Source organism: Chelonus insularis, unplaced genomic scaffold (assembly GCF_013357705.1).
Source record: "Chelonus insularis isolate UGA/USDA-ARS -01 unplaced genomic scaffold, ASM1335770v1 contig_25_pilon, whole genome shotgun sequence".
In the NCBI taxonomy this organism is placed as follows: Eukaryota; Metazoa; Arthropoda; class Insecta; order Hymenoptera; family Braconidae; genus Chelonus; species Chelonus insularis.
In genome coordinates, this window is record NW_023276451.1 from 1,581,414 (window position 1) to 1,604,305 (window position 22,892).

At 30.6% G+C, this 22,892-nt stretch overlaps 1 protein-coding gene and 1 long non-coding RNA gene across 3 annotated transcripts; one reads left to right on the top strand and one right to left on the bottom strand.

Moving 5' to 3' along the window:
- Positions 1-7,476: 7,476 nt before the first annotated feature.
- On the bottom strand, positions 7,477-9,329 carry LOC118064838 (ras-like protein 1). Of its 2 annotated transcripts, none has more exons than XM_035079718.1 (5): positions 8,854-9,329; positions 8,614-8,771; positions 8,262-8,405; positions 7,983-8,189; positions 7,477-7,738 (listed from the first exon to the last, which is right to left on the bottom strand). In XM_035079718.1, the coding sequence occupies exons 2-5, from the start codon at positions 8,740-8,742 to the stop codon at positions 7,634-7,636; spliced, it is 585 nt and encodes a 194-aa protein (XP_034935609.1). In that variant the 5' UTR covers positions 8,743-8,771; positions 8,854-9,329; the 3' UTR covers positions 7,477-7,633. The 2 variants fall into 2 exon arrangements, with proteins under 2 accessions (XP_034935609.1, XP_034935608.1); XM_035079717.1 differs by having other exon boundaries at positions 8,614-8,781; positions 8,854-9,320.
- Positions 9,330-15,833: 6,504 nt separating this feature from the next.
- Positions 15,834-16,348, top strand: LOC118064890 (uncharacterized). Its single transcript, XR_004690113.1, has 3 exons — positions 15,834-15,964; positions 16,120-16,246; positions 16,332-16,348. It is a non-coding gene; the product is annotated as an uncharacterized lncRNA (long non-coding RNA).
- The last annotated feature ends 6,544 nt before the right edge of the window (positions 16,349-22,892 follow it).

A 22,892-nucleotide genomic window follows, 5' to 3' on the forward strand; every position in this document is an offset into this window, starting at 1 on the left:
AGATTATGGAATAAAAATTAGCAGGATAATACAGAACAGTCAAATGTGTAATTCTGTATGATTAAAATAATGAAAAGCCGCGAATCAAGCTCGCGGGCAGTTATCAGAGCGTCCATTGTGGCCAAGGAAAGTATTCCAATATCGAGAGCACGGAAAAACAAAAACGTGTCATCCGTCGTCCTAATCCACACCTCAATAATGTCATAAACGAATACAGAGTGATAATACGGCAGCAACGGTCGAGCGAGTTGTAGTCAACACTATCATAAAAGTGAAATTTTTAACAAGCATAGTAGACAAGATCTAATACCTAACAAAAACATAAAGTAGTAAACTACATTACATTCCATAAAATTACGTTAAAAACGTTATGTATTAAGCACCTTTTTCCCCAAAAATGGACGCTCTCATAATTGCCCGCGAGCTTGATTCGCGGCTTTTCGATATTTTAATTATGCAGAATTATACGTTAGACTATTTTGTACAATCCTGCTAATTTTTGTTCCTTAATCTTAATAATGTAGAAAGTTATTGAAAACATCATGTTCGAGAGGTGAACGAATCAGTGCAGGAAAGACTGACCAAAAATATTTTATGTCATGCTCAACGTTTTCCGTACAAAAAATGTAAGCTAGAAAAGTATTTTCACATCGAGAACAGAAAATAAACTCAAACGTATTACCGCTCGTCCTAAACCAAACCTCAATTAAGTCATAAACTACCATAGTTGCTATGGTATTATTATTCTATATGTGGAAAACAATAATTTCTAAAATAATGTTATACAGAATAATACATCACACTGTTCTGTATAATTCTGCTGATTTTTATTCCTTAATCTTGATAATTGAGAAAGTAATTAATTTTAAAAGATGAAAAAGCTATTTTTTAAGCACCTTTTTCCCAAAAATGGACGCTCTCATAACTGCCCGCGAGCTTGATTCGCGGCTTTTCGATATTTTAATTATGCAGAATTATACATTATACTATTTTGTACTATCCTGCTAATTTTCATTCCTCAATCTTGATACTTGGCAAAGTAATTAACTTTAAAAGATGGAAAAGTTATGTTTTAAGCACCTTTTTCCCAAAAATGGACGCTCTTATAACTGCCCGCGAGCTTGATTCGCGGCTTTTCGATATTTTAATTATGCAGAATTATTCATTAGAATGTTATCCATAATCCTGCCGATTTTCACTCCTTAATCTTAATAATTGAGAAAGTAATTAATTTTAAAAGATGGAAAAGTTATGTTTTAAGCACCTTTTTCCCAAAAATGGACGCTCTTATAACTGCCCGCGAGCTTGATTCGCGGCTTTTCGATATTTTAATTATGCAGAATTATTCATTAGAATGTTATCCATAATCCTGCTAATTTTTACTCCTTAATCTTGATAATTGAGAGAGTAATTAATTTTAAAAGATGGAAAAGTTATGTTTTAAGCACCTTTTTCCCTTACAATGGACGCTCTTATAATTGCCCGCGAGCTTGATTCGCGGCTTTTCGATATTTTAATTATGCAGAATTATTCATTAGAATGTTATCCATAATCCTGCCAATTTTCACTCCTTAATCTTAATAATTGAGAAAGTAATTAATTTTAAAAGATGGAAAAGTTATGTTTTAAGCACTTTTTCCCCTAAAATGGACGCTCTCATAACTGCCCGCGAGCTTGATTCGCGGCTTTTCGATATTTTAATTATGCAGAATTATTCATTAGAATGTTATCCATAATCCTGCTAATTTTCATTCCTTAATCTTGATAATTGGCAAAGTAATTAATTTTAAAAGATGAAAAAGCTATTTTTTAAGCACCTTTTTCCCTTACAATGGACGCTCTTATAATTGCCCGCGAGCTTGATTCGCGGCTTTTCGATATTTCAATTATACAGAATTATACATTATACTATTTTGTATTATCCTGCTGATTTTTATTCCTTAAACTTAATAATTGAGAGAGTAATTAATTTTAAAAGATGAAAAAGCTATGTTTTAAGGACCTTTTTTTCTAAAATGGACGCTCTCATATGTGCCCGCGACCTTGATTCGCGGCTTTTCGATATTTTAATTATGCAGAATTATACATTATACTATTTTGTACTATCCTGCTAATTTTCATTCCTTAATCTTAAAAATTGAGAAAGTAATTAATTTTAAAAGATGGAAAAGCTATGTTTTTAGCACCTTTTTCTCAAAAATGAAGGCTCTCATAACTGCCCGCGAGCTTGATTCGCGGCTTTTCATTATTTTAATCATACAGAATTACACATTTGACTGTTCTGTATTGTCCTGCTAATTTTCATTCCTTAATCTTAAAAATTGAGAAAGTAATTAATTTTAAAAGATGGAAAAGTTATGTTTTAAGCACTTTTTCCCTTACAATGGACGCTCTTATAATTGCCCGCGAGCTTGATTCGCGGCTTTTCGATATTTTAATTATGCAGAATTATTCATTAGAATGTTATCCATAATCCTGCTAATTTTTACTCCTTAATCTTAATAATTGAGAGAGTAATTAATTTTAAAAGATGGAAAAGTTATGTTTTAAGCACCTTTTTCCCAAAAATGGACGCTCTCATAACTGCCCGCGAGCTTGATTCGCGGCTTTTCGATATTTTAATTATGCAGAATTATTCATTAGAATGTTATCCATAATCCTGCTAATTTTTACTCCTTAATCTTAATAATTGAGAGAGTAATTAATTTTAAAAGATGAAAAAGCTATGTTTTAAGCACCTTTTTCCCAAAAATGGACGCTCTCATAACTGCCCGCGAGCTTGATTCGCGGCTTTTCGATATTTCAATTATACAGAATTCTACATCAGACTTATATTTATAATTTTGCCATTTTTTATCTTTCAATGTTGATAATTAAAAAAATTCTCAATTATGAACGATGAAAAAATCATGTTCCATTGTCATTTATTCGAAATTTGCATTTTTTACAATGCGATATGCTAATTGGAAATATTCGAGAATTTCGGATATGTAACCTGGCTCTGATTTATTGTTTACCTCGTTGTTTCTTTAATGAATTTTTTCATCCATGTTATCAATGTTTTCTGCTATCTAAATCACCTAAAAATTCAAACATTCATCTACATACTAACTCAGTACTGGTTCGGTTGACGTTTGGTCAACGACTGCTGGCCATTCCATCTGCAGCCTACTCATTTGGACTGCTGCGACATCTGTGGTCGCAGTTAGTACTGAGCGTTCTACTGCGACATTAAATCCTATTGCCCTGGGCTTCTATGGGTCTGTATTCTTTGACCAAGCTTTCATTTTACCGATTAGGGTTCGATCCCAGTCATAGCCAATTTTTTTTTTTCCTTTTTTTTTCATTAAAATTTTATATTAATACAATAATTGGTTGCTTATATAAGTTCAAAATCAATTCCTATTGTCTTTTAAAGACAACACTTTCGAAAAAAGAGAATTCATAGTAACTCGTTCCTCACCCTCAGCTTATTTTCAGAAAAACAAGTTGTTCTCCGTAATTAATTGGAAGAATAATTTAATCAAATATATGAATTAATTTATAAGTATATAAAGTCACTTAAGCAAAAAAAAGAAAAAACAATTGCCTATGACTGGGATCGAACCCTGCCCAGCAAAATAAAAGATTGGTGCTCTAACCACTGAGCTATTATGATTCTAATAATGTTAATGATGCTTGAAAATTATAAGCTGTGGCTTGGGCACAGAGAGTGGGGGTAGAGCTTGCCGGCGAAGTGTCGGAACTCGCCATGGATTGTTTAAACTACTTTTCAATGTTGATAATAATATGATTAACTTGTTAATAACATAACATTGTTAATACATGTAAAGATGTATAAGTTGTTAAACACAGGCTATTATCAATGTATTTATACAAAAAGAAAGTTTATGGCTTTGTTCAAATATTTTTCGACTTAGCGTCAATAAATTCAATGAATAAAGAGAAAAAAAAATCAAATTGTTATAAAAGATTAATTATAGCATGTCAATATTATAATTACATGCTAATCTAACGAATAAAGTAGAAAAAAAAAATTGGTTATGACTGGGATCGAACCCTGCCCGGCAAAATAGAACTCTGACGCCCTAACCACATGGCCAGCATAATCTCGATATTGAGTTAATGTATATTTGTTTTCACACTACATGCTTGGATACGCCGACTTGGAATTGAGCTTCCTTATTAACATTTATACCTAATAAAAATGATAATAATGGATGAATATATGTATTTGAAGTTATTTGCAGGTATTATATTAATTAATGTTAAATGAGTATCATCATTTTTTTTTATCCTAACTGCAATAGTCATCAAAGTGTAGGGCATTGTAAAGTGATACACTATGTTTACATCACATACATATATTACCCGTACACACACATACAGAATTTACTCGCCAAAATGCAGGGCACCATCAGTTCTGGATACGGATTGAGCATTTTTTCAATATGGATGACTGAGGTCATCTGCGAGCATAATGCTGTCACCTATCAGAATTTTTTCAAACTAATTTTCCGGAGAATATCATCTGGAATACAAGATTTCTAATTATTTCTAAATTATTCAATTTTACACTATGAATTGATTTTTTTAACATTCAGACAGGTGGCAAGGACTGACGCAAACACGAATTTTGGGCGAAAAACGTATAAAAATGAAATAATTAGTGATTTTTCATCTGAATGATGTGGCCGCCATCTTGAAATTTAAGCGCGGCAAGTCAATTCATAATTTTTTCATTATTCTTTCTAATTTTTTTAATAAAAATATTCACTATATACAAAAAATTGTTGTTTACGTCAGTCCGGCATTAATTCCTCTGTAATTTGGTACCTAATTTTATAGAAATAATAGTAAATTGGCGAAGAAATTAGAAATATCCCGATCCCATGCATTTGGATAGGGGGAATCAGTTGCCTCTCTGACTTTAGCCCAGCCTTAAAAAAAGAAGAATTTTTATAATTTGATTGAATATTAAATGATTAAAAATAAAAAAAACCAATTTTAAAAGATTAAAAGAATAAAGCTTATTTTTAAAATGATCATTAGATAAAAAATCTGGGCATCATAGAATTTGATTGACAATCAGTAAGATCATACATTTAAAGATTTAAATTTAAAAGATTGTAAAAATGCCTTTGACTGACATCTTATTGGGGACGGATGTCACGCTCCCTATAAGGCGGAGCATCATAATTGAGAGGAGGAGGAGCATGAAGACAGAAAGTGGTTCCCTCTGAGGGACCGAAATCGAAGCAAAATGAAAAACTAATAGAATTGAATTTAATACAAAATAATCTGAAATCAACTCCCTGCGTAGAAAAAAAAATTTTTCAGAAAAGTAATTTAAGAAAAACAAGAAATTGACGATTGCGAACATCAATAAAAAAAAAGAAATTTTAATGACTATTTTGAATATCTAAAGGGACAGATAGCGAGCGCTGCTTTGACCTTTCAGCGTCCAGCCTTTCCGTCTTGCTGTACTTTTGAAGCAGACGCTCTTTTGAAAAAATTCCCAACTCATCAATTTAATTAACAATAATCGTCTATTGAATAACTGTAGGAATAAAAATTGGCAGACTAATAGAGAACAGTCTGATCTATAATCCTGCCCAACTAAAATAATTAAAAACCGTGAATCGACCTCGCAGGCAATTATGAGAGCATCAATTTTAGAGAAGAAGGTACAGAAACCATGCTTTTTCATCTTCTAAAATCTGTAGCGAGGTCAATTCACAGTTTTCAATCATTTTCATCAGACAGGATCATAGATCAGACTGTTCTCTATTAGTCTGCCAATTTTTATTCCTCAATATCGATATTGAAGAAAGTTACAGATTTTAGAAGCTACAAAAAGCATGTTTTCTGTACCTTCTTTTTTAAAATTGATGCTCTCATAATTGCTCGCAAGGTCGATTCACGGTTTTTAATTATTTTAGTTGGGCAGGATTACAGATCAGACTTCCTTATTAGTCTGCCAATTTTTATTCCTTAATATTAATGTTGAAAAAAGTTACAGATTTTAAAAGCTACAAAAATCATGTTTTCTGTACCTTCTTCTCTAGGCTGTCTGGCCTCAACTAATGTGAGCGGATCTACCACTGTCGCGCTTTAATTTTCTTTTCCCTCTCTCTTTTTCTATTCTCCCACTTGTTTCAATTTTTTTGACGCTTCTTGACATCAGCGCTGCCTGTAGAATTTAGGAGAACTATCCACCAACTCTACTTTTAGTACCAAAATCCTATCCCTGAGCTCGGCCTCCTTATTATATTCTCCATGAGCCCAGCCTTAATATAGGACTCAATCGAAATTTTTTTTTCATTCTTCACATCGGAAAACAACAATATACTTAAATTAATTACTCCATCATAATTAAGAATGAAGATGAAGATATGCACTCATTTTCCACTAGATTCATAGATTTAAATAATTGGCGTTTAATGATTTTAGGACTTTTTGTAATTTCATCATTGTCGTTGTTTATGTTCGGCGCACATTTTTGTACAGCCCAGAAGGAGGGGGCTGTTTTTATGGAGATTTCACCATTTTTTGAACATATCAACTAAAAAGGAATAATAAAAAAAAATAAATCTGTTTCGAAAATATTTTAATTATTTGTATTTTCGCGCTCGAGCAAAAGTAACTTGTTAACAACTTTATAATCTGTTAGTGAAAGAACTTCATTGCAATCAAAAACTCTGTTCACCAACTTTATAAAAAACGTATGATTGCTCCATGAATAAACTCTCATTTTACTCAATTTTTGCGCAACAAAATTTTTTCAATTTCGTATATTATGAATGAAGCAATGATAATACTTCATAGTATGCTTAATCGAAAGTCAACGATCGCTTTCCGAGCAAATTCTTAATTTCAGCGCATGTTTATATTATAATAAGAAAAAAATTGTAAATTTAAAAATCATAACCTGCAAAAATCATCTTATAATTTGTATAGAGACACGGTAGTGCTACGTCGTGACGTAAGGGCTTGATGGCGGCGATTTATGCTTGGCACGAGACACTACCGTATCTCTTGATCGCATGTATGACCTTCAAAAAATTGAACAGCATTTATGTCCGATACTGTATATCTGTTTCAATCATTTTAGATCTTCTGTGATCTCTGTGGATATATTAAATTTTTTTATCATCGAGGTCAATGGAGATCTTCATAGATATACAGTAATCTGTGTAGATACACAGTGATCTCATTAGATATACATAGATTTACTTAGATCAGATTTTCTTCAGTTTTTTTAGATATGAGTAGATCAAATTAGATTTAAAAAATGGCGAAAATGTGGGTCTGTGTAAAAATCTATTTTATTTTTTCCCGGGCAATAATCGTCAGGTGGTCTACGCAGGTGCCCTAACTTTGATCTGCTTATTGAATTCGGTTTAAAATAATTTCCGATTAACTTCTCTAGTTCTAACCTATCCATAAACGAACAACTAATAGTATTATCAAGTATCAGATAAAAAATCAAAATATATTCAATTAAAAAAGCAATACATGTCTGGAAAAAATATTACAATTCAAATGATATATATTTTACAGATATTCTATTGAATCCAGAGTATGATTTTTTTCTTTGATTGTGCGTTTACGAAGTAATATCATGCAATATTTAGAGAAGACAGCATCGGGTTCTCCTGCGATTAGAATTTCCAGCTCTCATACGTTTCTTTTTTTCTTTTCCCCGTTGTTCTTTGTCTTTTCTAATTTCTCTAACCTACAATAAAATTATATTGATATAAATCCATTGTACAATATTTTATTTGATGCAAAGTCATGTATATTAAATTCAATTTCATTAAAAATAGAAAATTTCAACAATTATATTTGTGAATAAACAAGAAGATAAATGAATTAATTGATACTAAAAAAATTCAAGAAATGTAAAAATTTTCAAATGTTATTCCTGTCGAAATTTCAAACTATCTATTTAATTACAATGTTTATATTAGTTAGTTTACCAAAGTATAAAAAGCATCATCGACTCCCATCCTTGTTTTCGCTGAAGTTTCTACAAAAGGAACGCCATATTGACGAGCGACTTCTCTTGCTTGAGTCATATTTACTGCCCAAGATTGTTGAAGATCACATTTATTACCTACCAATACCATCGGTACTTCTTCTGCATCTTTTACTCTTTTTATTTGTTCTCTGTATGTACCTATGTCCTGTAAAAAAATTGTATTTGATATTATTTTTGCGTGAAAGATTTATTGTACATAAATTAATTTACTACGTACTTCGAAGCTCTTGGCTGAATTGACAGCAAAAACTAATAAAAATCCTTCTCCAGTTCTCATATATTGGTCTCGCATTGCACTGTACTCTTCTTGTCCGGCTGTATCTAATATATCCAATAAGCACGTTTCGCCGTCAATAACAACCTGATGAATTACAAAAGATTAATTCACATTCGCTCTTCCGACAGCTACATGAAGTATAGGTACATTGAAAAAAAAAATGAAATTATTTGAATACTCATTAATCAAAGTATATCAATATAAAATATATGTTGTAGTTTTTTAAAATTGTTCCAAACAATGGTTGATGTGTAAAATGTATGTATATAAAACATAATATAAAAATGAATACCTGTTTCCTATAAGAATCCTCAATAGTAGGATCATATTCATCAACAAAATGATTCTGTATAAGTTGGATTGTAAGAGCTGATTTTCCAACACCTCCTGCTCCGACAACAACGAGTTTATATTCGGTCATTATAATTTATTAAGCTACTTGGAAACCACCTTAAAACTCCTTAAATTAATAAATATATATTAAAAATAAAATATTTTTCAAAAATTAATCAGTAAAAACGATTGAACTTACGTATAATTTAATCGTGGACATTTCAGCATTCTTTACTCGAACATTTCTCTATATTGTGTATTAATTGTAGTTTTTTCATTTACGCTGATAATGATTCAAAATGTATAATTTTAAATTAAGGGTTGATTATCGAACACATTACGTCAATTGTTAAAATCTTTAAACTGAAAGTGATTATCAAAATAAAGTAGGGAACATTTGGATGATGATTGAAAATAAAAAATATGTTATATGATGTTTAGTGTACACCTCCCAGTACACCAAAGTTATTGACATTAGAAAAAATCTTATATTGATCTTTGAAAATATTTTTATTATAAATTGAAAAGTTGATGATAGATAAAAACTTGAAAACTAAGAGTATCTGCAGCAAATCAGAAAAAGTTAATTTTCTCGATTCGATTTAATTATTTATTGCATTATCTTAAATATAAACACAATTACAACTTAAAAATGGCGGAGTTTTTTTAAAAAAACCATCAATTTTATTGATCTACATTATGTAGAGTCTAAAAAATTTCATAGTATAAAAAGCAATACTACGAAAGAATAATTTGAAATTTAAATAATAATATGATTTAAATGTTTCATAAAATAACGATAGTGTTTTGATGTAATCATCCGACAAAGACAAAAAAATTTTTAACTAAGGCTAGACTCAATTCAGAAAGTTTCCTTAAGGCTGGGCTGAAGTCAGAAAGTTTCCCGGAGTTGACTTTACGCCCTCGCGTTGTGCGGCAAAAGGCCGAAGCTTGACATCAATTGAAATTGAGTAGGTAACAGAGAAATCGTTCGAAAAATGATAATTTTCAGGGATGCACTACAAAAAGGGAGCCTTAGGGCAACAAGAAATTTACAAATTTCAGAATAATCTGTTCCGAGCAAGACAGAGCACAAAAAATGTCTATCTATCTCCGTCTTATTTTTCAGAGAAGACTGCGAGTTCGAACAGTTGACGAGCAAGCACATTCCCCACCCTCTGTTACTAAGCCTGAAGCTTACGATATCTAAACGTAAACAAAGCAAATGAAAATTGCTAGCTCTATAGTCAGAAGGTTCGCCAGTTATTTTACCGAACGGTGTTCGATTCCAATTGCGGCAAAATTTTTTTTTTATTTAAATTGCATATAATTGCAATTTTATCATGCCAAAAATGAGTTTTAAATTTCAATTTTTATGTAAAATTTTTTTTTCAATTAATCAATGATAAATGAGAAAATATTTGAACAGGGCCATTAACCTTTTTTTGTACAAATACATTGATAATAGCCTTTTTTAACAACTTATTAACAATAAAAAATTGTTTAAACAATCCGCGGCGAGTTCCGATACTTCGCCGGCAAGCTCGACCCCCACTTTCTGTGCCCAAGCCTGTAGCTTATAATTTTCAAGCATCGTTTATATAATTGGAACTATAATAGCTCAGTGTAATAGTGGTTAGAGCCCCGACCTTTTATTTTGCTGGGCAGGGTTCGATCCCAGTCATAGGCAATTTTTTTTTCTGTTTCTGGTTCAAGTGACTTTATATACTTATAAATCAATTCATATATTTTATTACATTATTCTTCCAATTAATTACGGAAAAAAACTTGTTTTTCTGAAAATAAGCTGAGGGTGAGGAACGAGTTACTATGAATTCTCTTTTTTCGAGTGTTGTCTTTAAAAGACAATAGGAATTAATTTTGAACTTATATAAACAACCAATTATTGTATTTATATAAAATTTTAATGAAAAAAAAAGGAAAAAAAAATTGGCTATGACTGGGATTGAACCCTAATCGGTAAAATGAAAGATTGGTGTTCTACTCACAGAGCTAACACATCATCTCTGACATTATATTTATGTTTATAAATTGTATAATGCAGGCTTGAGTACGAAAGGTGGGGATAGAGCTTGCCGGCGAAGTGCCGGAAATCCCCGTGGATTATTTCAACTACTTCTAAATATTTCTAAATTGCTTAAAAAAAAGCTACGTTCATATAGCTATAGTAAAAAAAGTGTTTATAACCCTGTTCATGTTTTCCGACTCGGCGTCGATAAATTACATAAATAATTGAGAAAAAAAAATCAAATCATTGGTAAGAATTCATTTTAGCATGTTAATATTATAATTACATGCAAATCTAACAAATGAAAAAGAAAAAAAAAAACTTTACCATGACTGGAATCGAACCCTGCCCATCAAAATGAAAGGCCGATGCGCTAACATATATCTAATACTCCTATATTGCTAGTTCCCGTAAGTGGGCGCGTGGCCTATGAAGTGAGACAGAAAATGAATATGTCTGTCTCTTTCTTTTCATTTGAACTGTTGTGCGCAAACGTCACTACCGTAGAGGGAGAATTGGCAATTGGAGAAGGGCAAGCCACCTCCCTTTCACAACTTAAAATTAAGTTATAGTAAATAAGTTTGTGTATGCTTCGTAGCTCAGCGGTAAAGCTCCCGACTCCGGCAGTGAGTTTCGGGTGTTCAAATCTTCTTTTGTTTTTTTTTTTTCTTCATTCTTTTCTTTTCTCTATTATTATTATTAGTAGAATAACTTCAATTAATAATTGTTCAAACATGTATAATAATTAAATCATTTATATATAATAATTAAATATCTAATTTCAAAGGTATTTCTATATATTATTTATTTGTAAATAAATTTATAATAAATAAAATAATCTAAACTTATAAGAACAAATTAATTTTTATTGTTCAATAATTGTAATTCAATTCGATGACTATAAATAATATTTTCAAATACCAGTACAAATTATATTGTTTTATAAAAATTACAATTGAAAGTTTTTGGAGAATTGAAATTTTAAAGTCTTTTCCCCAAGCTGCCCCAACTCTTTGAGTTTGACACAACATCCACAGTAATAGAATCACATGTAATAAATGCGAAAAATAATAATTAACGCCCTATATCATGATGTAGACTGTAAGCAACATACCGTTCAACCTACTACTTAATTTATATGATTCGTTTTTTAACATTATATTGCCCCCCAGGCAACTCTCCCTGTTTTTCTATTTTTTTTGGAAACTAATTGAATAAATAAAAAACTACGAAACTCGTCTAATCTTATTTTGTCTTAATTACCCGTAAACAACATAAAATTAAAAATTCATATTCTTGAGTTATAGAGGGTTAAGTCAATTATTGTTCCTTTAAATTATTATTTTTGTATTAGATTTTACAAACTACATACTAATCACTTTTGTACATCACCACAATAGTTGACATTGCTCTTCTATTTTTTAATTATATATAAATGTGATGATGATAAATAAATATTCATGATTATTAATTTAAAAAATATTTTTTTTCCTGTCTATATTTTAATGAAAGTTATTATACAATAAATACAATTAAAATGTGATAATGATAATTATACATAGTATACAAGCTATTGGATTTTAAATATCTTTATTTAATAATTTTAAAGTTTACTGTATAAAAAATGTAGCATTCATGAGCTCTGAAATTAATTTTAAACAATTTACAAATAGAAATGTTTTTTTTCTTTGTTAATGAAAAAAGATTTTATTTAATTTTTTTAAAATGAAGTTTGCATATTCTACTTCTTATAAGCAGCTTCATTCAAATGAACAACATATCTGAAACAGGCATTTTAGAAAAAATGGAGAATTGATGAAAGGATATAAGGAAATAAAAAACTAAGATAAAAAAAAGAATATTTAACAATAAATAATTTATTATTTACACATACCAGTATACCAAATTATACATTATTAAACTTATTGGTGTTTAAATAATACGAGTTTTGTATATTTCTGTCTTATACAATGATCCTTCTCGGACATTTTTTTGGCTTCATAATGTAACCGAGTATTTAAATATAATTCGATAACGTATTTGCAAAGTTGCGATCGATGATTATCCAAAATATCTTGTGATAAAATGTGTTCATTCATGATTTTATTGTCAAATTGCATCCCTATGTTGTTAAATATTTTATTCATTAAAAATTGTTTAATTGAAGGTTTACTTATTTCCGATTGATATTTTCTGATAATCTGTTCGCAAACTTTGCAAATAGCCATTACATCCTTTGATGGTGTTATATATGGTCCGCGATTTTTTATTTGCGATAATAAAGGCATTGTGCCTTTAGTAGCGTCGCCTTTTAATTGTATAATACAAACTTGACATTTTACAATTTTTTTTGTTAATTTATATGCAATAAATCCGGAAATATATAATACAACGTTTTCAGCAATAGCTGACAATTCCCAATTTATTTGTACACGTAAATATTTATAAATATAATAATTATTATTAACATTGAATTGATTCTGAAATGGCTTTGAAATAAAATATAAATAAAAAATTTCAATATTTAAATACTATAATTATTAATGAAGTCAATTAAAATATATAAAAAATTGGATGTAGCATGTAAAACAGACACTACTTCATATGCAAAATGACGCTATTCTATTTGCAAGAGATGCTATCTCATTTCTTGTACAAATTGAAATGCTATCTAATGCGCACACTCCATTCACGATCATGCGCACAAGTCGCAGCGTATAATAAGTGAGACAAACGCATATATGTCTGCACCGTAATGTTTAAGTCTCTCTCCCTATACCGACTAGCAATATAGGAGTATTACATATATGTGCGCTAATCACCGAGCTATTATGATTACAAAACATTTATATATGCTCAAAAATTATAAGCTGCAGGCTTGGGCATAGAGAGTGGGGGTAGAGCTTGCCAGCGAAGTGCCGGAACTCGCCACGGATTGTTTAAACTACTTTTCAATGTTGATAATAATATGATTAACTTGTTAATAACATAACATTGTTAATACATGTAAAGATGTATAAGTTGTTAAACACAGGCTATTATCAATGTATTTATACAAAAAGAAAGTTTATGGCTCTGTTCAAATATTTTTCGACTTAGCGTCAATAAATTCAATGAATAAAGAGAAAAAAAAATCAAATTGTTATAAAAGATTAATTATAGCATGTCAATATTATAATTACATGCTAATCTAACGAATAAAGTAGAAAAAAAAAATTGGTTATGACTGGGATCGAACCCTGCCCGGCAAAATAGAACTCTGACGCCCTAACCACATGGCCAGCATAATCTCGATGTTGAATTAATGTATATTTGTTTTTACACTACATGCTTGGATACGCCGACTTGGAATTGAGCTTCCTTATTAACATTTATACCTAATAAAAATGATAATAATGGATGAATATATGTATTTGAAGTTATTTGCAGGTATTATATTAATTAATGTTAAATGAGTATCATCATTTTTTTTTATCCTAACTGCAATAGTCATCAAAGTGTAGGGCATTGTAAAGTGATACACTATGTTTACATCACATACATATATTACCCGTACACACACATACAGAATTTACTCGCCAAAATGCAGGGCACCATCAGTTCTGGATACGGATTGAGCATTTTTTCAATATGGATGACTGAGGTCATCTGCGAGCATAATGCTGTCACCTATCAGAATTTTTTCAAACTAATTTTCCGGAGAATATCATCTGGAATACAAGATTTCTAATTATTTCTAAATTATTCAATTTTACACTATGAATTGATTTTTTTAACATTCAGACAGGTGGCAAGGACTGACGCAAACACGAATTTTGGGCGAAAAACGTATAAAAATGAAATAATTAGTGATTTTTCATCTGAATGATGTGGCCGCCATCTTGAAATTTAAGCGCGGCAAGTCAATTCATAATTTTTTCATTATTCTTTCTAATTTTTTTAATAAAAATATTCACTATATACAAAAAATTGTTGTTTACGTCAGTCCGGCATTAATTCCTCTGTAATTTGGTACCTAATTTTATAGAAATAATAGTAAATTGGCGAAGAAATTAGAAATATCCCGATCCCATGCATTTGGATAGGGGGAATCAGTTGCCTCTCTGACTTTAGCCCAGCCTTAAAAAAAGAAGAATTTTTATAATTTGATTGAATATTAAATGATTAAAAATAAAAAAAACCAATTTTAAAAGATTAAAAGAATAAAGCTTATTTTTAAAATGATCATTAGATAAAAAATCTGGGCATCATAGAATTTGATTGACAATCAGTAAGATCATACATTTAAAGATTTAAATTTAAAAGATTGTAAAAATGCCTTTGACTGACATCTTATTGGGGACGGATGTCACGCTCCCTCAACTAGAATTGAGTAGGTAACCGGAAAATCGTTCGAAAAATTATTGTTTTCAGAGATACCAATGGGGAAATATTTTTTAGAAATAATCCCAAACGTCCCAAAATACTTCGAAAAATTGAAAACTTTCTTATTAAGGCTGGGCTGAAGTCAGAAAGTTTCCCGGAGTTGACTTTACGCCCTCGCGTTGTGCGGCAAAAGGCCGAAGCTTGACATCAATTGAAATTGAGTAGGTAACAAAGAAATCGTTCGAAAAATGATAATTTTCAGGGATGCACTACAAAAAGGGAGCCTTAGGGCAACAAGAAATTTACAAATTTCAGAATATCAAGAGACACGTTTATTTTAGTAGTGTCTCGAGCGCCAAGTATGAATAGCGGTGACGAAGGCACTACCGTGTCTCTATTCCGCTCAAATTAGCGCTTTTGAGGTTATGCTCCTTTAAATTTCTAATTTCTCTGCAATAATGACATAAACTTTATTAAAAAATCTTTGAAAACCCCATTGATTAGCTACGACAATAAATTGCAATTGCTATTGTGTCCTGAAAATCATTTATTTGCAAAAATTAAAATTGGCCACGCCCCTTGGACCGCATTTTAAGTAAAAAGAATCTTTTTCCTCAAAAGTACGACTTTTTTTTATAAAGTTGGTACTACCATGAAGTTGCTGCATGACTATGGAAAATATTATGTTGGTAAAAAATGAAAGAATTACTGAGGCGCCAAATTATAAATGTAAATTTTTTTCGGTATAAAAAATTAATAAAAAGTAATAAAGTTTTGGGGAGTGTATCAATAGGGGGGGGGATATACCGTGTACCTATTACTTAAATAAAACAACCATCTTTCAATAAATGTTTTTTTAGCGCTGGTGAGCGTGTTGAATGCTCCTTTCTGTCAAACGTACCTATACATAAATCAAGTAAGTACGGTAGTTGATAGTAGCGGTAAATTAATCATAAATTGTCGGACGAAGATATTTTATTTATCTGTCAATAGTTGTGACTGTACAGAGATATTGAAAAATCGGTGTGTGATTGATTTTCTGAATACTTTTTAATAAAATTCAATTTAAAGGTCATCGAAACAAGAACACAAAATTTACTAAAAGATGAACAAACGAAACAAAAAATTAAAATAGATGTTTCTACAAAGAAAAAAAAAAGAGGTAGTGTGGGAAAAATCTCAAGCTGCGAAACAAAATGTAAGGGTTATTTTATTGCAATAACAATGAAGTAAAGTACAACCAAATGAACATTGTCATTTTATAGTTCAATGTCTTGTTCCAGATATTACACATCAAAAAGAAAAAAAGAAGAAGAAGAGAAGTTGGAAAAGAAAAGAAAAGGGTTCGACAAATTATTGAAAATATTAGGAGAAAATTAAATAGATTTAAAATCATGTTTTCATGTTTTTTTGAATTTTTCATAATTTTGAGGTACAGATAAATTAAAATATATACTTTTTTTGGTAAATAAATAAAAAAAATAATCAATGAATATTCTACTGATCATAATGAATATACTTTATATCCAATAAATACATGTACTAGAGGATCATTGAATAAATAAACACAATGAACGGTTGAAACTGTTTCTACTCCACCAACATTGTAAATTTACTACTAGCACATTTCGAAAGGGGCACAAATGTTATATGACCAAAATGTTCAGGACAGTATAGTACTGGTACAAATGTCGCTCCAGTACAATAGTATAAGGCATTAAAGACGCAACAGTTAAAATTGTGTTAAAATTATTAATAATTTTTTTCAAAATTACTTTTTATTTGAATTGAGTTTTTGGGAAAATTCTAAATATAGATTTACAGAAGAATTCAAATAGTTATTCTGTTGACTTTTGATTCACTCTCATGTGAATGCAGCATGAATCTTCTGTCTACTTACGACTTCATTCTGAACGATCAATTTCCCCCTAAAGAAAACCAAAGTGTACAAAGTCTAGAGATTGTTATTTATTTTATAATGTTTAACGAAAAATTAAGTGACTCATAAATGATAAGTAAGGTAGCTAATCTATTTTTTACATTTAATCACAATAATTAAAAATTGAACATAATAAGTATTTCTTTTCTTTTATTTGTAGGAAATTCTCATGAAAAAAGTTGATGGTGGGAATGCAATAGAAGAGAAATTGTATCCTACTAAATTGAAGAAAAAGAGAGGAGGAAAAATTTAAAGAATAGAATTTAAAATTTATGTGTTCATATGAATTATTGCACTCATTATTTTACTTACATCTCCTCACTTATTACTTTTTAGATTTTATAAGTTAAAATCAGAAAAGGCGCAAAAATCTAATATGCCGGAAAATTTAAGGTGCCGCTTCTAATTCTGAACCTGCGTGGATGTTATGCGCGACGATCGATCGTACATTCAGCGCTGTCATTATGCCGTGTCCGTATTATGCCGACCGAATTTCTCGGTATCGAAAACGACAAATATTTATGTACATTTTAAGTTGATAGGTAATACATAGAATGTATTACCGATGGTTTGACGTTTTAAAAAAAATCGTTTTACGTTTTTTGAAAACTAATTCATGTCCTTCAATCAATAATTTTGTTTATATCTCAAGATCGGTAGGAGATAACAATTTTTTTTTTATTGAGTTGATAGTTAAATACTACCAGACTGAAGACTATTATACAGTACCGGACATAAATGCTGTGTGATTTTCTATAGGACGGTATAGGAAAATCGCCTGTAGAACTCTTAAAAAATTGAACAGCATTTATGTCTGGAACTGTACTATCTATACACAGATAGTGATGTCTGTTCTAAAATTCCATGTCGTAGTAACGGAGTCGAATAATATATATTCCATTTGTTGTACAAAAAATCGTGAAATCACACCAAAAACAGCCCTAACGGACTTCACAAAAATACGCGCCAAGTATGAATAACGAAGACGATAATCATCGTTCATCAAGTGCGATTTCTATAAAACTTCTTTATGCGAACAACTACAAAAATGCATGAAATCATTGCAGCCAAGTATTTAAACATAAAGATTAATTATATTTATTAAAATAAAATGGAAATGTTTCTTAATTTTCGTTAAATTATTATGTAATTTTCTACATAAATCAAAGACAAACTCTTTATAATAAGATAAAAAAAAAATTCAATACATGAAGATAGTTGACAGCCTTATTACGTTTTAAAATTTTGAAAATAGAAAAAAAAAATTGAATTAAAAAAAAAATTTCTCTTTTTTTATAAAAATTTATTTAAACACAATTAACTTGGCGTGGCACTTACAGCTGTAGATAAAACGATGATTGATTAGATGGTTCATATAATTGATAGCCACGCCAAGTTAATTGTGTTTAAATAAATTTTTATGAAAAAAGAGAAATTTTTTTTTTAATTCAATTTTTTTTTTCTATTTTCAAAATTTTAAAACGTAATAAGGCTGTCAACTATCTTCATGTATTGAATTTTTTTTTTATCTTATTATAAAGAGTTTGTCTTTGATTTATGTAGAAAATTACATAATAATTTAACGAAAATTAAGAAACATTTCCATTTTATTTTAATAAATATAATTAATCTTTATGTTTAAATACTTGGCTGCAATGATTTCATGCATTTTTGTAGTTGTTCGCATAAAGAAGTTTTATAGAAATCGCACTTGATGAACGATGATTATCGTCTTCGTTATTCATACTTGGCGCGTATTTTTGTGAAGTCCGTTAGGGCTGTTTTTGGTGTTAATCTGTTCCGAGCAAGACAGAGAGCACATAATGTAGAGTAGAACCAAGAAAAGAGTAGTTTGGTCGAAAAACTCGGCAGACCTCGGCTTTTTCCCCACTTAAGAAAATTTGAGTGTCATCAGCATTTTGGCTATTTTCACGGCACCATAATAAATAATTAATTATTGAAGCAAATGAAACTTGCTAAAACTGCAGATCTGAGACAAAATTTTAAAAAAATATACCTGAAAAATTTGACTTAGCTATTAATATAAGTATCATTACATAAAATAATTTATGCTTTTTTTAGATTACTAGTATAGCGAATACTCCAATATAAGAAATAGAAGTGAAAAAAGGCGCATAAGGAACAAATATATGGGTTGATCATGATCCAACAGAAAAATGGGTTCCAGCAGCAGATGATGTTTGGCCAATAGCATTTGAAGATGGTGTTGTCATCATATATAGGTTTGCATTTTTTTTGTATAATCATATATAGTCATAATTCTTTAAGATTGCTGTTTCATTGAAATAAATGAAATCAGTTTTTTTTCAACAGACCTGAAGATAACTCTTCAATCCTGAAAAAAAAAATATAAGCTTTCAAATTCTCTTGATATGTCAAATCATCTTCGAGAGATGGAAATGAATCGAGCTTCTATACCAGATCCTACACTTCGAGCTCTAATATTGGACCATACACATCGAGTTCCAGCATCAGAAAATCGACGTAGAGTACGAGCACTTAAAATTTATGTGAACAATAAACGATCTAACAATAAAACGTATGACAATCAGCTAGTGGATAGCTGATGATATTCTCGATAGTAATATTATTAAAATGAACGGGACAAATATAATGAACAAAAAATACAGATATTTTTAGTGTCTGATCCAAGATTAAAACTGTGAGCACAAGTTCACATCTATATTTATCGATTTATCTTTAAAATGTGTATAAATGTTAATAAAAAAAAATTTTAGTTCTACGTAGTTTCTCCACTCATTTTTGTATATACTTCAAATTATATACTAAACGTTTTTGAATAATTCATAGTAGTAAAAACACTATGATTAATCATTGAAAATTAAATCATTATATTATTTTAAAATATTCTTATCTTGCATTTACTTTGCAATTATGCTAATAATCGTCATTTTTATCAATCAATTAAGCTTACATTACTGGTTACGAATACCAAAAAATATCGAATAATTTAATTTAATGATAAAAATAATAAAAAGTAAAAAAAATGTTTTTAAGGACTTTAGTCAAAATGGTTCTAATATTCATCCAGGTGTTAATGTCGTTCAAGAAAGAAGAACACAAATTAATAAATATCCTCGATATAGTAACAAAAATAAAATAGCTACAGATAAGCTGGTAGGCCAAACATAGTGGTAGGGCATTTAATGAACGATCATTTAGTTTTATTTAATCGTCAACTTCACAAATGAAATATCATGACTCACATAGCCAAAGTCTTAGAACATAGAATATTCTGATGTAATAAATGCGTTTGTACACCTTTCAATGCAGACTTCGATGGCGACTAGATAAATTTACATTCATCACAAACAAAAAAAGCTTCATCTGAAGCTCTTGTTCGAATGAAAAATTAATTGAATCTGTCAATTCCTCAAAATGGAGAATTCCGAATAGCTGCAACATAAGATTTTATAACGAGGGGTCATCTACTTATTAAAAAACATACTTTCGTAAAGAAGACACAAGCTTGTCAAATAGCTTCTTGTTTATTAGCTGGATCTGATGCAAACATGGCAATAGATATCCTAACACTACCAATTAAAAAAACTGTGTAACTTATGGACTGGTCATCAAATTTTCAGTCTTTTTTTACGTCCAAATTTGTCTTATAAAATATTATTGAATTTAAAAACTAGAAGAACAGCATATGCTCATGCCGAAGAGCTTTTTATAAAATCTTATATCGTAATCATAAGATATCCTCCTTTATTATCCGGAAGGGTGGATAAATCTACTTTTAGTTCTGGATAAAAACAAAATATTTTGTACATTGTTCTGTGCGACTAATAATTAATTATACATTATTTCCATGAACTTTGAGTTTTATATTCATATGAATTTATGTAGAACATAGATGGTTCATTTCAAATTAGCGCCCTTAAAAGCCCGCCTTTTCAGAAGACAACGTGACAGATTGTTCTCCTTCTCTCTCTAACCTTTGTGTTCCTTCTCAAAATCTACGGACCTTTCATATTTTTCGCGGGTCATATTTGTCGCAAGTTGTACCGGCCGATGGTAAAAAATAGCTAGAAAAATAAACACAAGATGTCAGCCATTACTTATTTCGTTGTTGATGAGTGTTTATGAAAGTGCGAATTTTAAAATGCGATATATTAAAGTGGATTCAACCCCGAAAAAACATCGAGAACGTTATCAGTGGTATAAAGATCTCAAAGATAAGCGAGGTCGTTCTTTTAATAGGCAGACTCAAGCTTTAATATGCCATACATATGAATTCTGTCAAGAAGAGGCTAAAGAAAACGCTCCCATTGTTCCTTTCTGTGATGTTAAGTAAGCTTTTTGTTTACATATTTTCTCATTTACACTTAATCAAGTATGATAAGAAGAAATATTTTTTTACAGAGGCCGAACAGCCGCTATCTTACAAATTTCAAAATCTAGCGTCATAAAATATGTAAGAATAGGTGAAGGAAGTGGAATTTTTGAAACGCCTAGAAAGTGTAGACCACATGCTAAACGATTGCGTACAGTTTGTACTGAAACAAAAGAATCCATCCGAAACATAATTTATGAAGCGTCTAGCAAAGGTAAGTTTAATGGAAAACCATGTAATTGAAATCGTGTTTAATTATCTTAAACAATAGTTGCTAATGTAGTGTTCCATCTATTTTCAGGTATTTCTTTAAGTCTCCAGAAAATCTATGAGCTCGTGCAACAGTAAGTTCGATCATTATTAATTAATTTCAATGTATTTCTAATGGGAATATGTCTAAGAACTTTCTTTGTAATCTTTTCTATTAACTTTGTAGAGACTCGAAGATAGATTTTTGCGGACACAAGGAAACTTTTAGAAAGGTCCTGAAAGATATTGGGTTTTCGTATGAGAAAAAAAATGGTTCTAAATTTCTCATTGAAGAACCGAGTATTGTTGTGAAACGAAAAAAGTTTCTGGCAGCGTACGTCCAAAATTATATGGAAAAAGACCCGTCAAAGAAGTTTTATAACGTTTTCCAAGACGAAACTTGGACCTTCAAGAACGGGACCAATACCACATGTAATTGGCAAGACAGTGATCGCCGTAGTTGTTCACGTCGGAAAACTGCAACTGGACAGCGATACATCATTTGTCATGCAGGTGGTCAGGATGGTTTTGTGCCCAACGCATCGTTCATTTATGCCACTAATGCCAAATCTGTTCCTGGTGACGATTACCATGGCCAAATGAACAGTAGTATATTTCAGGCTTGGTTTGCAAATAACCTCTTACCTAATTTGACGAAACCATCACAAATAATTATGGACAATGCATCATACCACAGTGTCACGGTACGTCAAATAACCACATACAATAATGTAATATTGTCAATAATAAATGAAGTAACATTTGTATTATTTTTCCAGAGAAACCGCCAGCCTGCAAGTAATTGGCGAAAATCTCAAGTCGAAGAATGGCTAGATGTACGACATATTCCATTCGATCGACAAGAGAATAAGAAAAAATTACTCGCTTTATGTAAAGCGCACAAGGAAGCTCCCATCTATGAGTTGGCAAAAATCATAGAAAAATATAATATGCCTCATCAAATTTTGTTTCTACCCCCTTATCATTGCTTCTATAACCCCATAGAGATGGTATGGGGCATTGCAAAAAACAAATTTGATAACACGATTGGTAAAGACGGCGATTTCTCTGAAGCAGCAGTCCAGGCAACCTGGAAAGAAGCCATTGATCATGTCACACCACAAATGTGATATAATACAGTGAAGAAGGTAGAAGCCAGAATTCTCAGTGACTATTTTCGAGAGGTGTACTCGGGTCAACCATCGTGCACATCATTACCATCACCAACAGCATTATCCTCATCATCAACTTCACTTGAGAAAGATTTAGACTGGGAAA

Excerpts from the sequence above, each read along its gene's own strand:
- LOC118064838 (XM_035079718.1), bottom strand. The coding sequence starts at position 8,742 with ATGACCGAATATAAACTCGTTGTTGTCGGAGCAGGAGGTGTTGGAAAA. Across the intron at positions 8,406-8,613 it reads AGGATTCTTATAGGAAACAG|GTTGTTATTGACGGCGAAAC; the intron begins GTATTCATTTTT and ends GTAATTCATCAG. Across the intron at positions 7,739-7,982 it reads ATGATGCTTTTTATACTTTG|GTTAGAGAAATTAGAAAAGA; the intron begins GTAAACTAACTA and ends ATTTTATTGTAG.